At 45.4% G+C, this 15248-nt stretch overlaps 1 protein-coding gene across 2 annotated transcripts in view; it reads right to left on the bottom strand.

Annotated features, from left to right (window-relative positions):
• Window positions 1–15248, bottom strand: part of PIAS4 (protein inhibitor of activated STAT 4) — a 55636-nt gene that overhangs the window by 21306 nt on the left and 19082 nt on the right. For both annotated transcript variants that reach the window (XM_015420534.1, XM_015420533.1), the window contains exons 3-5: window positions 4429–4513; window positions 3456–3497; window positions 129–219 (exon numbers count right to left, since the gene is read on the bottom strand). In XM_015420534.1, coding sequence (XP_015276020.1) covers window positions 129–219; window positions 3456–3497; window positions 4429–4513 — 218 coding nt within the window. The remainder of the gene's footprint in view (window positions 1–128; window positions 220–3455; window positions 3498–4428; window positions 4514–15248) is intronic.

Genomic DNA, 15248 nt, shown 5'->3' with positions numbered 1-15248 from the left:
CAGCTCCTTGCCAAAAGTATGATGTAAGGCAGCCCCGCCATCTCTTTTGCTCACAGAATAGTAGTGGAAGAGTACCCCCTTCCAAAGGGAAACAGGCAAAGGACCACCCCACTTTCTCTCCGACTTACCGGAACAGAACAGTAACTATGATTCACTTTCACGGCGATATTTGGGGGGTACTGGTCTTCCTGAGGGCAACTCGTATCCGTGTAGCAGATTCTGGAAAGGAGACATCCACAGGAATGCAAGTCAGAAAGGTGCAAACCCCAGTCTGAATGTATTCCCACCCACAGACAGCAATCTGTAACTGGAATTACCCCCCCCATTATATTAGCCCTGTTCACTAGTTAGTGAACCAAGTACAATCCATGTGCACAGGGGTCATTTCCTGCAGGAGCGCACAGCAGCGGAGCTCCAGCAGTAAAGAGCCCAGGGGAGGCACATGCAACAAGCCCCGCCCCCTGCTCCCAGCAGCCCTCGGTCAGAGCAAGAAGCAGCCGGGTAAGCTGCAGAGCTCCCCCTGGCTCCCCAGTCCAAAGCAGTCCAGTGGCACCTTTAAGACCAGGTTTTATTCAGGTACAAGCTCTCCCTCTTCTGCGAGGGCAGATCTGCACGTTGCCCCCCCCCCCCATAGCTAGCAATCCAAAACAGTCCAGTGGAACCTGAGCGGTGGGTGTTGCCTTCTGACACACTTCCGGTGATGTCAGGGGGTGTGGCATATGCAAATAAGTTATGCTAATGAATTATGCTAATAAGCTCCTGCACCTCTTTTTCTACAAAATGACCCCTGCATGTGCAGTGTATTATCGATTGTCCTTTACGTGTGCCTTGAGTAATTCTCACATTACATCCAAGGCATGTACAGCCGAACACGTGATTGAAACCTTGCATTTGTCCAGGGACTGGTCCCCGGTTTCATTTGTAAAGCGAACAAGCATTGGCTCTTTCTTAACGAAGAGGTGTACGAAGGTACAATGTAGCCAGTACAGGCACACAAGGGGCTGCTACGCTTCATACTCCTGGCGAGTAGCCTGTAAGATGTGAACAGGTTCTCCCTCTTAGGCTACTCAGGATAGGGGCCCTGCGCTCTGTAAAGTGCCATACACTGATATATTTAAATCACACACAGACCCCAAAAGCCTCCTCCAAGATTTACGGGACGTCTACAGGGGCCAGCATTTTGCTAAAATTAAACCCACATCCTGGGCCGCTTTCCACACCTGCACCACATTTCGTGCAGAATTCAGCACAGAATTTGCTATGCCAAGGCTTCAGCTGTTAAGGCCACAGAGAGATGCTTGGAAGCTTACAGCCAAAACAAGCCCTGTATTTCCCCCTTCGAAGAAATAACTCTTAGTATCTGTAGTCATTGTAATTTTATCCTACGCTTGCTCCAACAAGCTCCAGGAAGCACACATCATTTTGCCTGTTCCACAATCCTATGAAGTAGGTTAGGCCGAGAGAATGTGTCACTCTCCCAAGGTCACCTAGTGAGTTTATGAACACATGAAGCTGCCTTATACTAAATCATACCCTCGGTCCATCAAGGTCAGTATTGTCTATTGAGACAGGCAGCAGCTCTCAAGGGTCTCAGGTGTAGGTCTTTCATGTCACCTAGTACCTGATCCCGGACTGGAGGTGCTGGGGATTGAACCTGGGACCTTTTGCAAACCAAGCAGATGCTCTACCACTCAGCCATGACCCTTCCCCAACTGCTTGGAGTTGTGCATTTGGGTTTCCCCAGTCCAAGTCCAACTACATAACTGGCTCTGGTATACTGAAGAGTGTAATGTGAAGGCCTAGCAGCCAACAGAATAAAAACTGAACTGCTATGTTTAGGGGCTGGTGTGTAAGGCACACGGGGTCCCAGCCTTTTAGGACTTCCTAGGTGCAACTGCGCTAGAGATGTACAATTTCCGGAAATTTTGAAGCTCAGAAAAAAACGGAAATTTTTGGAAAAATTGAAAAAAATGCTACATTAGCACTTCTTTTTTCTTTTCCAGATTGAAAGTCATTCTGTTACTTTAGGAACATAAAGTATGACTATGGACATTTTTACTTGGCATGAAATTATCACAACTAGCATATTAAAAATATAGTGTATCCAAACAGTTATTACAAACAGAATACCCACCCACATGCAAAGACAAAACTGAAACCTTTTTCTTTTCTTGTGACAATAGCACCTCCTAAAGGAAGAAATTTATTTTGTTCTTGCATTGGAGAGTTCAGTTTGTAACCTAGGACTTGCTTGTCCTCAGTGCACAGAAATTAGATCAATCTGATACCATACATATTTTTTAGACATGATTTGGAAAATATTTGAACACTTTGTCCTAAAATATTTTATTCTTCGTGTTAAAATAAAACGTTCCATAATCAATTTTCTTTTCTTTTTTCAATTTTTCCAATTTTTCAAAAAACAAAAACAAAAAAGGCTTCAGGAAAAAAACCGGGAAAAAATGGTTTTTTTCCGAATGTTTCCGGTTTTTTTCTGGGTCTTCACATCTCTAAACTGCGCACCTGTTCACTCCTGAGTGAAAAAACAAACACAAACACTTCAATATCTTATGGCAAGCTCAAATTAATTGACTGTTGCCGTGGCTGTAACTTTAGTGATACTTGAGGTTTGTTTTTCTTTTGTGCAGCTCCTCATTATAAGGCGACCTTGAGGAGGAATTTCTAATTTGAAACCGTCTCCTAAGATCCGGATGTATCCATTGCCACATTACACAGCTGCATGCTTCCTAAGAAGAATTTGTCGTGAAATTAACAAAGGAACCGCATACTGAACTTTCTATTTGATGGACCTTGTGAATGTTTCAAACCATTGGGTTTCCTTATGAATTCTATTATATTGAAATTGGTTGGTTACTTTGCACTCGCAATACGATATTACAGTATTTGTGTTTGTTTTCTCACTCCTTGTACGCTGTTAAGTCCTGATTGTTCTAACACAATTTCATTCCTGGACAGAATCTGCATCCAGGCAATTGCAGAACTAGATTTCTCTGGTGCCTGTGTGTGAGACCTGGCAAAAATTCAGAAGCTGAGGGATGGAGTGAGGACTACTGAAAAGCTTTGTGGGTGATGATGCCCCCCCCAACACTCTTTGCCATGACCAAGAGAAGTAACAGAATAGTTTTACCCCACTCCTCCTTTTAAAGCGCCCACAGCCCAGCCTGGAAGCTCGTACCTTCCACTGCACCCCAGCCCTGGAATGCTGCAGGCACAACCGGTCCCCGGTTGCTGCCCACTACGGGAGGGTAGAAGGCCCTTTGTGCCAAACAAAGCTTGGGGCCCTTAATCCAGGGGAAACGTTTTGTGGCCGAGCTGTCATGCTTGTCGGCTCAGGATCTCTTCCAACGTCACTGATGTGGTTCTGCTCATCTCCCCACCCGCCCACCTGCCCCTATCTCAAGGGTTTTAATGAGCTCCTGGGCACTCAGGCTTACCTGAGGACAACCTGGACCGATTTCACACCTGGCTGCAACTCCCTGCCAAATGGGAAACAAAAACACAACACAGATAAGCATCCGGCTTAAACAGAAGAAAGAGAAACGGTCGTCACAAATCAAACTGAAGGCTGACAGCTGGGTTTTTAAAGCAAACTTGAAGAGAGTATTTCCCTTAACGCCCAGGAGAGAGATAAGGCTACGCCTTTTCTTAAATTTTGTTCACTTTCCTTGTAATCCTGCAAAGGACATTCCTTAAATCCATTTCACGGATTAAAGAACTGAGGTTGGAGGGAACCAACTGTGTGTGTGTTGGGGGCGAGTTTCACATTCTGTAATTCAAATCAGTCCCATGTGGTCGATTGCTTATTCCTATTTTATGGACCAGAGAACTGAGGGCTGAAGGTGCAGCTTTTGTCTGTGGCTTTCCCAAGCCCCACTGGCGATTGCTACCCATCAGCTGAAACGCCACACCTGATTTCTCAGGGTTTTGGGGTTTTTTTTAGTATATTTGTGTGTGTGTGTGTGTGTGCGCGCGCTGGCATGCCTGGAAGTCATGGTGACTTCTGGCAACCCCTCCTGGGGCTTGGACATTTTTAGAGAGGTGGCTTGATATGCCACCCTCTGCAACCCAGCCCTGGTATTCCTTGGAGGTCTCCCATCCAAATACTTGCCAGGGTCGGCCCTGCTTAGCTTCCGAGATCTGACGAGATCGGGCTTGCCCGGGCTGTCCGGGTCAGGGCACCTGCTTTCCCAGTTTTGATGCTCTACACTTTACTCAAATGCCCTGTGGACATAAAAGGGCAAGTGATAAACTGACACCCCACCCCTCAGCCACACTTGGAAACGCCACAGGTCACCCCCCACACACACAGAGGCAGACTAGCCCACCATGCACGAAGGGGCCTTCGCCCTGGCAAGCAGGAAGGAAAGAGGGAGAAGCTACGGGTGCCATGGAACCCCAGCTAAGTACCTGGAAGTTCTGATCAGCTCCACTTGCCTCGGCGTCAGCGCAAAGACACACGGACTCTCCTGAAGCTTCTCGTTATTCTGTGGGACTGGAAACAAGGAAGAAGGGAGGGGGGTTAGAGGAAACCAGGCATATGTCCTTGAGGAGAGTGGAAACGGCAGAGAAACCTACCCCAGCTCTAAGCGACAGAGGTGGGTCGCAAATCACACTGCAAAAGGACCAAAGTGCTAGCTCAGGAGACGAGGCCAGGCAGCCAGTGGCTTTCTTTCCCGGCCTTTGTGTTTCCTTCCACCCTCCACAGGGCTGGCTTGTAACACAGAGCAGAGTCGTGCTGCCAGAAGTACCTGGCGGGGGCCACAAAGGGCAACGGGGCAATCGCAGGGCCCCACAGCCTGGCAAGTATTTGGCTTATGACCAATGCTCCCTCTAAGCTTTGGAGTCTTGTGAGCAAAAATTCTACTTTGTGAGCTACTGGCATTAAAATTGTGAGCTAGCTCACACTAACTCAGCTTAGAGGGAACACTGCTTATTACATATACATTTGGTTTTGGAAACACACACACTCTAGCACTGCCTCTTGTATTAGAGGAAGTCACTGCTGTGAGCAGAGTAGAGCTGGCAGGATACCGGCCTCTCCCACTGCACTCTTGCATTTCAACACAGCTTAAAAGTGGCACGTGTCAAAAACAGATAAAAACTGCAACAATGACAAAAGACGACAATTATAGATTTAAAAAAACACACACACACCCCTAAAATTAACACACTGGTAGTGTTAAAGAAACCCCAGAATTAAGACAGTAATAAAGCAGGTCAAGAAATAAAACTATAAAAGCCTTCCAGAATAAAACAAGTCTTCTCGATTTCTAAAAGTCTGTGCATGTATGTGTGTGCGTGTGGTAAACAGCAGTACTGGGCCATGTAAAATCCAGAACAAGAGACAAAATCCATGAAATGCATCTAGCCCAAATAACAGTTTTGATTCGCCTGAAAGCCTGTATAATGTTTTGCAGTATTCTGATGGCGAGGGGGCCTACGGTCAACTTCCAGGAGCTGAATGTGTGACAGTCTGTGGGCCACAGCCAATTAGGCCCTGCTCCATATGCCTGCCGACCAGTGTTCCCTCTAAGCTGAATTAGTGTGAGGTAGCTCACAGTTTTTTAGCCTCCGGCTCACACATTTTTGTCTCTGCTCAGGAAGGAGGGCGCCAGAGCAAACTAATTGATGCAGCAGCCAAGTCACTCGCTCACAACTTTAATGCCAGTAGCTCACAAAGTAGAATTTTTGCTCACAGGACTCCACAGCTATGGGGAAGCATTGATGGTGACCTCTGGCAACTCCTACTGGGGCACGGAGAACATTCAGAAAAGTGGCTTCCTCCCGGCCCTGGTATTCTCTGGAAGTCACCCAACCAAATACTTGCCAGCGTTGGCCCTGCTTAGCTTCCGAGATCTGACGACATTGGGCTTGCCTGAGCTATCCAGGTCAGAGCAAATCTGTCTCAGTTTTTCAGCCACAAAGGCAAATGAAATTACTCAGTCCCATTGCCGCTCTCTCTCTCTCTCTCCATTTACAAGATAAACTCAATTTGGGTACAAGTTTGGCCATGAATCAAGAAAGATGGGAGGCAGCCAAAGCCAAGCTGATGCTACCTGATAAGGCGCCAGAACAATCATTGGCGGTGAGGACGGGCAGGAGAGAACCGAGATCCTCAGTATCCAAAGGTATTTGGCCAATGTCAAAGCAATGGGGAAAGCCAGCCTTAAGTTGGGGGAATCTCATTTAGGTATTTTAGGCCTTGCTACAAATCCCAGTCTGGCTGCTAAGACCACGGGAGAAACACTTTCATCACGGCACTTTTTAAAAAAAGTTAGCACAGGCAACCAGCGCGGGTGGGGGAGCGGGCGAGAACGGACACAGGAGAGCTTCGAGGATAGTTAGGAAATGGGGGCGAGGGCCCAATCCCATGGCACAGACAATTCCAGAAGTTTCCTGTTCTCTCTCTCACCGGAAGACATAAATGTCTCTCTACTTTGCTTTATTTTCCCTCCCCCAGAGTGCATTTTAACCACCCAACAAGTCACTTTAAAATAAAAACCACACCCAATAGATTCACGGTACCGACGGTTCAGCTCAGGAAGTTTCACTGAGGCTGCGGCCATGGAAAAGAGCTCCATACAGCCTATGAAGCCCCAGCTCTTTTAAGTTCCTAGCGCCAGCCTGGTGCAGTGGTTAGGAGTGCGGACTCCAATCTGGGAGAACCGGGTTTGATTCCCCACTCCTGCATATGCAGCTGCTGGCGTGACCTCAGGTCACTCACAAGTTCTCTCAGAGCTGTCCTCGAAAGAGCAGTCCTCAAAAGAGCTCTCTCAGCCCCACCTCCCTCCCAGGGAGTCTGTGGTGGGGAGGGGAGGGGAAAGGAGATTGTAAGCCGCTCTGAGACTTCTTCAGGTAGTGAAGGGCGGGGTACAAATCCAATCTCTTCTCTTAATCTAGCGCTTTTACCTTTTGAAGGTGTTAAAAAGGTATGGGGATGAGCTGGCAATGCAAAATTTCCTCCACTGTCCCCCGGGATCTGGCTTGGACCAGGCAGATGTCTCCCACTAGTGGTGGCACTTTCCACTTGTGCCAGGATAGTCCCCCTCCATCACTGTTCCCGGAACGGATCCATGAGATCCAATCCTGTTTCTTAAAAGCAACAACACGTGGCAAGATTTCTCCCAAGAACTGTTGCTTTCGGGTGGTGAAGGTGACATACCTCCGCACCCCAGTCTGGCCACAGTCTCTGGCTCTTTCTGCAGTACCAGAGAGATGCCAGGGATTCATCAAGCAATGTCAGAAAGCCAAGGTCTCTGCAGAAGTCCTTATGTAAGGCTATAAGAGAAGCCGTGCGGGATCAGGCCAGAAATACCAAGGGGCGTCATCAGGCCGTCCACCAGCAGGGCCAGAACTCCAGAAGCCCCCCCACTGTTGCCCCTCAAGCACCAAGAACACAAACATAGTGTTCCATCTATACCTTGTGGCTAACAGCCATTGACCAACCTCCACTCCATATGTTTATCCAATCCCCTCTTGAAGCTGTCCATGCTTGTAGCTGCCGCCACTTCCTGAAGTAGTGAATTCCACGTGTTAATCACTCTTTGGGTGAAGAAGGACTTCCTTGTATCTGTTCTAAGCCTAAACTCAGACTCTAATCTGGGAGAATTGGGTTTGATTCCCCACTCCTCCACATGCAGCTCCTGGTGAGACCTTGGGTCAGTCACAAGTTCTCTCAGAGCTGTTCTCTCCAGGGCAGTTCTCAAGAGAGCTCTCTCAGCCCCACCTACCTCACAGGACGACTGTTGTGGGGAGGGGAAGAAGAAGAAGAGGAGGAGGAGATTGGATTTATACTCCGCCCTTCACTTGGAGTCTCAGAGCGGCTTACAAACTCCTTTCCCTTCCCCTCCCCACAACAGACACCCTGTGAGGTAGGCGGGGCTGAGAGAGCTCTGACAGAAACGGCTCTTTTTCAAGGACAGCTCTTATCAGAACTAGGGCTTGCCCAAGGTCATCCAGCCAGGTGCAAGTGGAAGAGTGGGGAATCAAACCCAGTTCTCCCAGATTAGAGTCCACGCACTTAACGACTACACCAAAACTGGGAAGGGAAAGGAGATCGTAAGCCACTCTGAGTCTCCTTCAGGTAGTGAAGGGGCAGGGTGTGAATCCAATCTCTTCTTCTCTCCGTCAAAGGCTCTGAAGGAGGCAATGAGGGAGAGCAGGCAGGAAGCCACCCCAAGGCCTTTAAGGAGGGGCAACCTTGGTCCAAGCACTGCGAGGGAGGAGTGATCGTACCAGCCAAGTGGTGGAAAGAACAGTTTTTATTTTTTAAACATTCTCCCTCCCTCCCCATCTGCTGCAGCACTGATGAACATGGTGGTGTGTGTGTGTGTGTGTGTGGGGAGAACAAAACCGGCAGCCACCCTCAGCCAAAGGGAGTTCAGATCTGAGGAAGGCAGGAGGCCGCTTCCCCTAGAACATCACAAGTACACAGGCACCCTGCCTGCACGCTCCACAGCGCCGTCCCAGCACAGCCTATATTTAAATACTTTAATTATGGAGCGCCAATTCTTTCAGCCAGCAGCCCGGTTCAACTGCCATGGGGGGCACTAATCGCCGGCTGTTTGGCTTTCTGAGGTAATATCTGAACTTTCTCCTGACATGGGGAGGGGGACTCAATGCTCCCTCTAAGCTGTGGAGTCTTGTGAGCAAATATTCTACTTTGGGAGCTCCTGGCATTAAAGTGGTGAGCGAGCCATTTGGCTGCTGAATCAATTAGCTTCCTCTGGAGCCCTCCTTCCCGAGCTGAAACAAAAAATGTGTGAGCCGGAGACTAAAAATCTGTGAGCTAGCTCACACTAACTCAGCTTAGAGGGAGCACTGGAGAGGGTGCAGATCGGCTCCTGGAAGTGACCTCTGGGGATTTAAGGAGGGGGCAGCGCGACCTGGAAAGGGCTGGGAGGAACAGGGAGGGGTCATGCCGGGCTCACACCACAAGGGAGGTCGCGTGTTCACAAATGCCCGCTGAGTAGCCTAAGGACCGTCCTGGTGGGGAGAAGGACAGAGGAGGGTTTGTTCTGCATTTAGTTTTTGGTTTGTCCGTAAAAACCTGCCCTCCCTTTCCAGCAGGCTCGAAGCCAGGTCCACACGGCTGACCTGAAGGCAACCCACCAGACCCAGCACTGCCGGGCGCTTAGCGGCAGCCCTCGTCTCCTTTCTGTCCCAGGCAGGCAGCAAAGATGGGAGGATTAAGCCGTTGTCAGCAGGACCCCAGACGTGCCAGTTTAGCGGCGCAGCCCGGGCCTGCTCTCGGCCACAGTCCTTCGCCCACCAGGCTGTGAATCACAAGAGGATCAGGCCACCAATTAAAGGGGGCCATGGCCACTGCTCTCTTCAGGCTGGCTTGCATTCATTTTTAAAGAGAGGAGGAAGGAGGCACAGAGTGAAGCCGCAGGGGGTGTGGAAAAGGCGTCTTAAGATGCAAGTGAGGCCTTGAGTCCCTTAATATTTAAAGAGCTGAGCAGGAGGAGGCATTTAGCTAGGTGTGGGTTTTATACTGCCAGCCCCAGCCTCGGGGCTGGGTCCAAAGGATCCAGTCTGTGATCAGGGGCACTGCCCTCCAGCACCAGGAGCCTTACCCTGATGCAAGAGGTTCTCACACCAGGTGAAGCCTCCTCGCACTGGAAGAACACGCCGGTGCTCACAGAACGGGTCTGCAGGAACCAGCCTCTACACAGGCCCCCCCCCTCTTCCTTTGCTCCTGACTCAGAAGAGAGAAGAGAAATGGGCATATGAGCCGAGACACAGAATCATAGAGCTGGAAGGGGCCAAACGGGCCATCTGGTCCAACCCCCTGCTCAGTGCACGATCAGCCTTCAGCATCCCTGACAAGGGTTTGTCCAGCCGCTGCTTAAAGACTGTCAGTGAGGGGAGCTCACCACCTCCCTGGGCAGCTGATTCCACTGTGGCACAACTCTCAGTGTAAAAATGTTTTTCCTAATATCCAGCCGGTGCCTTCCCAGTTTGGTGTAGTGGTTAAGTGCGCGGACTCTGATCTGGGAGAACCGGGTTTGATTCCCCACTCCTCCACTTGCACCTGGCTGGATGCCTTGGGCAAGCCGTAGTTCTGATAAGAGCTGTTCTTGAAAAAGAGCCGTTTCTGTCAAGAGCTCTCTCAGCCCCACCTACCTCACAGGGTGTCTGTTGTGGGGAGGGGACGGGAAAGGAGTTTGTAAGCCGCTCTAAGACTCCTTTAGGCAGTGAACGTTATCTCCATGGATTTTACTACTGATCTTCCCCAGAGTAAATTGATGATTGTTATATGGGTGGTGGAGGATTTGTTTTCCAAGCAAGCACATTTCATCCCCTTTGCCTCCCTCCCAACAGCTAAGGCACTAGCGAAAGCATTTCTCCGAGACGAGGTGCGTTTACACATGCTCCCCACCAAGGTGGTCTCCGACAGGGGGACTCAGTTCGTATCTCGATTCTGGGGGGAGCTAATGAAACTGATGGGGGTGGAGAGGGACCTGAGCAGCGCTTATCACCCAGAAACTGACAGACAAACGGAACGAGTCAATCAGTCCTTGAAACAGTATATCCGTTGTTTTACAAACTATCAACAAGACAACTGGGTCGACCTCTTGTCCCTGGCCGAATTTTGTTATAACAACACGTGTCACTCCTCTATTGGAATGTCTCCTTTTAAAGCTTTGTATGGTTATGATAGCCCGCCCATCCCGTTTCTGGAAGGGGACAGCGACCTGGGGTCCGGGGATGCGCGATGGTGTAAACAATTGCGGGACTCATGGCCTCTGCTATGTAAGACTTTGAATGCATACAAATGTCAGGCTGATAAGAGAAGGGTGGAGGGTTGGGGTCTACAGCCTGGAGACTCAATTTATGTATCTACTAAAAACATCCAGCTGCTACGCCCTAGTCAAAAACAGTATATTGGTCTGTTTCCAGTGAAAAGGGTGATCAATTACGTTGCTGTGCTTATTTCTTCTAACCTCCTCATTTAATGACTCTATCGCATATACAAAAAGTAATGGTGACAACGGGCACCCCTGCCTAGTTCCCTTCTCTATCTCTATCGTCTCGGTCACATCTCCATTTATTATTACTTTAGCGTATTGTTGTTTGTATAAGGTTTTAATTATATTATAAAATTCTTGACCAGGTTCAGCGATATCTAATTTTTGTAATAGAAAATCCGATGACAAATTATCGAACGCTTTTTCTGCGTCCAGAAACATTAACATTAACTCTTTTTCTGGGTGTTCCTCATAGTATTCTAGTACGTCCATAATTACTCTCATGTTATTTCTCATTTGTCTTCTGGGTAGAAAACCAGTTTGGTCTTGATGAATGATCTGTATCAAGACTTTTTTAAACCTTCCTGCTATTATTGACGCAAAAATTTTGTAATCAACATTAAGAAGCGATATGGGTCTATAATTTTTGATGTCACTTGCATCTGTGTTGGGTTTTCGAATTAATGTAATTAGGGCATTATTCCAAGATTCTGGTATCTTACTACATTTGCCCACTCTTCGGCTAAGTTCTTTAAAGGGTGTCCATAGCTGTTCTTGAAAAGCCTGGTAGAATTCTGCCGGTATCCCGTCTGGTCCTGGAGCTTTCTTCCTCTTCTGTTTTTTAAATGCCTCCATTACTTCGCCCATAGTTATTGGGTCACTTAACACTTTCTTTTGTTGAGCATTAAACTTCTGAGTTGTATTTCTAAGATATTCTGGGATTTCAGCTCCTCTTTGTCCATCTCGTTGATAAAGCTCCTTATAGAATTTTTCCACTATCTTTTTTAGATCGTGTAGATTAAAGTTTTCCTCATCGTTATCATTTCTTAATTTAATTATGGTACGCTTCTCCCTTTCCTTCTTTACTTTATATGCTAACCATCTATTTGGTTTAAGTTCTCAAAATAATATTGTTTGGTATATTCTATTTTTTTCTCTATTTCATAATGTAACAAGTTGTTTAAATTGTGATGTAAAAGATTTAGTTTGAGTTTCGCTCTTTCGTCTTCTCTTGCTCTCTTCACTATGTTTTCTTGATGCTTGATATGTTTAACTATTTGGTCATATTTCTCCTTTTTCTGTTTACATTTCCATGCGTTGTAACTAGCGAAACGTCCTCTTATATATGCCTTAAATGCGTCCCATATTATTTCTAAAGGTGTTTCTGTTGGCAAATTTAACTGGAAAAATTCTTTTATTTCTTCTTTGCATCTTTGTACAAAGGCAGTGTCTCTAAGTAGAGCTATGTTTATGGACATCCTATTTTTTCTGTGATCTTCTCTTAGAGATACAGAGACTGGGTTGTGATCTGCAAACGTTTTTGGTAATATTTCAGATTCCGTCACTTCCCTAATCATATTTATTGATATCCATATCATGTCGATTCGTGACCACGAATTATGTCGTGCAGAATGGAATGTAAAATCTGTTTTGTTTGCGTTTCTCACTCTCCATACATCCATCAAGTTATATTCTTCTACTATTTGTATAAAACTATTTGGTAACACTCCTCCCGTCTTATGTTCTTTCTTTGTGTTTTTTCTATCCAACCCTGCATCTGTCACCGAGTTAAAATCTCCCAGAATACAAATGTTTTCAGCTTCTGTTAATTTTAGCACTTTATGTACTTCTTTGAAAAATTCTCCTTGTTTCTGGTTAGGTGCATATATATTCAATATTAACATTTTTTTACCTCTTCTTGTAATTGTAATAGCCAGTATCCTTCCATCTTTTGAATTAAATATCAATTCTGGGTTTAGTTTCTCCTTCACATATATTGCAACCCCTCTTTTTTTTTCCTCTGCAGAAGATACAAACAATTTTCCTAGCTGTTTACATTCTAAATACTTCACCTCTTCTTTCTTAATATGTGTCTCTTGCAAACAAATTACTTCAGCCTTTATTTTCTTAAGTTGATGAAATGTTCTCCTTTTTTGAGCACTATTTAATCCATTTATATTTATAGACAGTATATTACAAGTATTAAAGGTTGACATTTTCGTGCATTTGCTGACGACCTGGTTTACATACTAGAGGATCCCACATACTCCATAGGGGAACTGATGGAAACAATACAAAAATTTGGCCAGGTTGCAGGACTAAAAATTAATTACAAAAAATCTAAAATTATAACAAAAAATTGTCTCCAAAACACGCTAGGAAAAATTAAAGTAGTAGCTAAAATGGAAGTAGTAAAGAAAGTAAAATACCTGGGAATTACTATGACAAATAAATGCAATTCCTTGGTGGAAGAAAACTACATGAAGCTATTGAAGGAGATTAGACTGGATTTGAATAAATGGAACGATATCCCACTATCTTTTATGGGTAGAATAGCGTTGGTCAAGATGAATGTCCTACCAAGATTTTTGTTCTTAGCACAAACCATACCGGTGTTAAAAAAGCTAAACTTTTTTGAAGACCTAAATAAGATCACCAGACAATTCATATGGCAACATAAGAAAGCTAGGATAAAATGGAAGGTCCTCCAAGACAGGAAGGAGAGAGGAGGTATGAGTGTTCCCAATTGGTACATTTACTATCAAGCGACCGCCCTTGTGTGGATAAAGGAATGGATAAGCCTTGAAAATACAAGGCTTTTATCATTAGAAGGACATGATCTTAATATGGGATGGCACGCTTATGTATGGTACGGGAAAGATAAGATCCACACAAACTTTGCTAGACACACCTTAAGAGGATCTCTAAACAAGATTTGGACTAAGCTAAAAGGGACGTGGTATAGAAAAACTCCAAGATGGGTGGCCCCGCTAGAAGCCTTTACTAAACCATCATTAGTAACTATGAATTTAAAGGAAAGCTATCAAACATTATTAAACAAAAAAAATGAGTTAAAAACAGAAGAAAAACTAAGACAGGAAAACAACTTGTCATGGTGGGAGCAGATAACATTAAGAGACATGATAAGAGGTTTTGAGGATCAAAACAATGAACTAGATAAAATATGGCTGTCCTCAAACGATAAATTAATTCAGAAGCTATATAAGTTTCTATTAATGGACTTTGAACAGGACAAAGAAATTAAATCTGTAATGATCACCTGGATGAGAGATATAGGAGAAATAGGGGAAGAGAAATGGACATCTGTGTGGAAAATGGCTAAATCTATGAGAGCGATAGCATATAAAGAAAATGTGTTTAAGATGTTTCATAGATGGCATTGGGTGCCCGACAAGCTAGCCAAATGTTATAAGGGATATTCAAATCGGTGTTGGAAATGTAAAGACTGTAAGGGGACTTTTTATCATATGTGGTGGGAATGTAATAAGGTACAAGGGTTCTGGAAAATGGTGAAAAGAATATTTCAAGAAAGCCTGGTTATAAATGTAACACTAAAACCGGAAATATACCTATTGAATATGATCCCGAAAGGGTATAATAATCAAGACTCTTATATAATTAGTTATGTTATAACAGCTGCCAGAATATTAATAGCGCGACACTGGAAACTAGAAGGATTACCTACAAGAAAAGATCTGATAAAATAAAATATTAGAACTAGCCAGAATGGATGATCTAAGCTTAATGTTGCAGAATAAGAACGAGAAGGTACATAAAAGGAGATGGGAAAAAATTTATAAATGGATTAAAGATCAGACAGAAACGTAACATCCCTAATATGTATTTGGAATGATAAGAGATAACGGACTCTGATATGTATGCAAACGAAGTAGATGAAATGTATGTGAATATAAAGCTTTAAAAATAAAAAAAAATTAAACCAAAAAAAAATAATGATGTTGCTGTGGAACTGGATCTGCCTAAAAACTTGAGGAAATTGCATTCTGTGTTTCATTTCAGCCTCCTGAAGAAGGATTCCGGTTCCAGTCCCTGGTGCCCATCGAAACCTGTACCCCCTCCGATCTTGGTTGAGAGCGAGGAACATTATGAGATTTCAAAAATTCTGGACTCTAACGTGGGAAATTGATGTATTTGGTTGAACGGCCAGATTTAGGACTCCAGCACCTCGAATGGGTGGAAGTAGGGGATATTCGGACCCCTAGGCTGTTGCCGAAGTTTCATCGTGCTTTCCTGGACAAACCGGGAGACCTCCCAGAAGAATGGAGAGAAGCAGATTTTCGAGGGGGCAGTATGTCAGCTATGCTGCCATGGGGGTGGGAAGTTTCGTTGTATTCTAATGGCCAGTGCATTCCTTCTGTGCTTCTTTGCTGCTGTAACGCTTATCTATAAGTTCTGCAGGTAGTGATGTTGATGTCTGGGTTTCTCGGAGGC

Source organism: Gekko japonicus, unplaced genomic scaffold (assembly GCF_001447785.1).
Source record: "Gekko japonicus isolate JY-2015 unplaced genomic scaffold, Gekko_japonicus_V1.1 scaffold632, whole genome shotgun sequence".
Taxonomy (NCBI): Eukaryota; Metazoa; Chordata; class Lepidosauria; order Squamata; family Gekkonidae; genus Gekko; species Gekko japonicus.
This window is presented reverse-complemented; position numbering and strand designations above follow the sequence as displayed.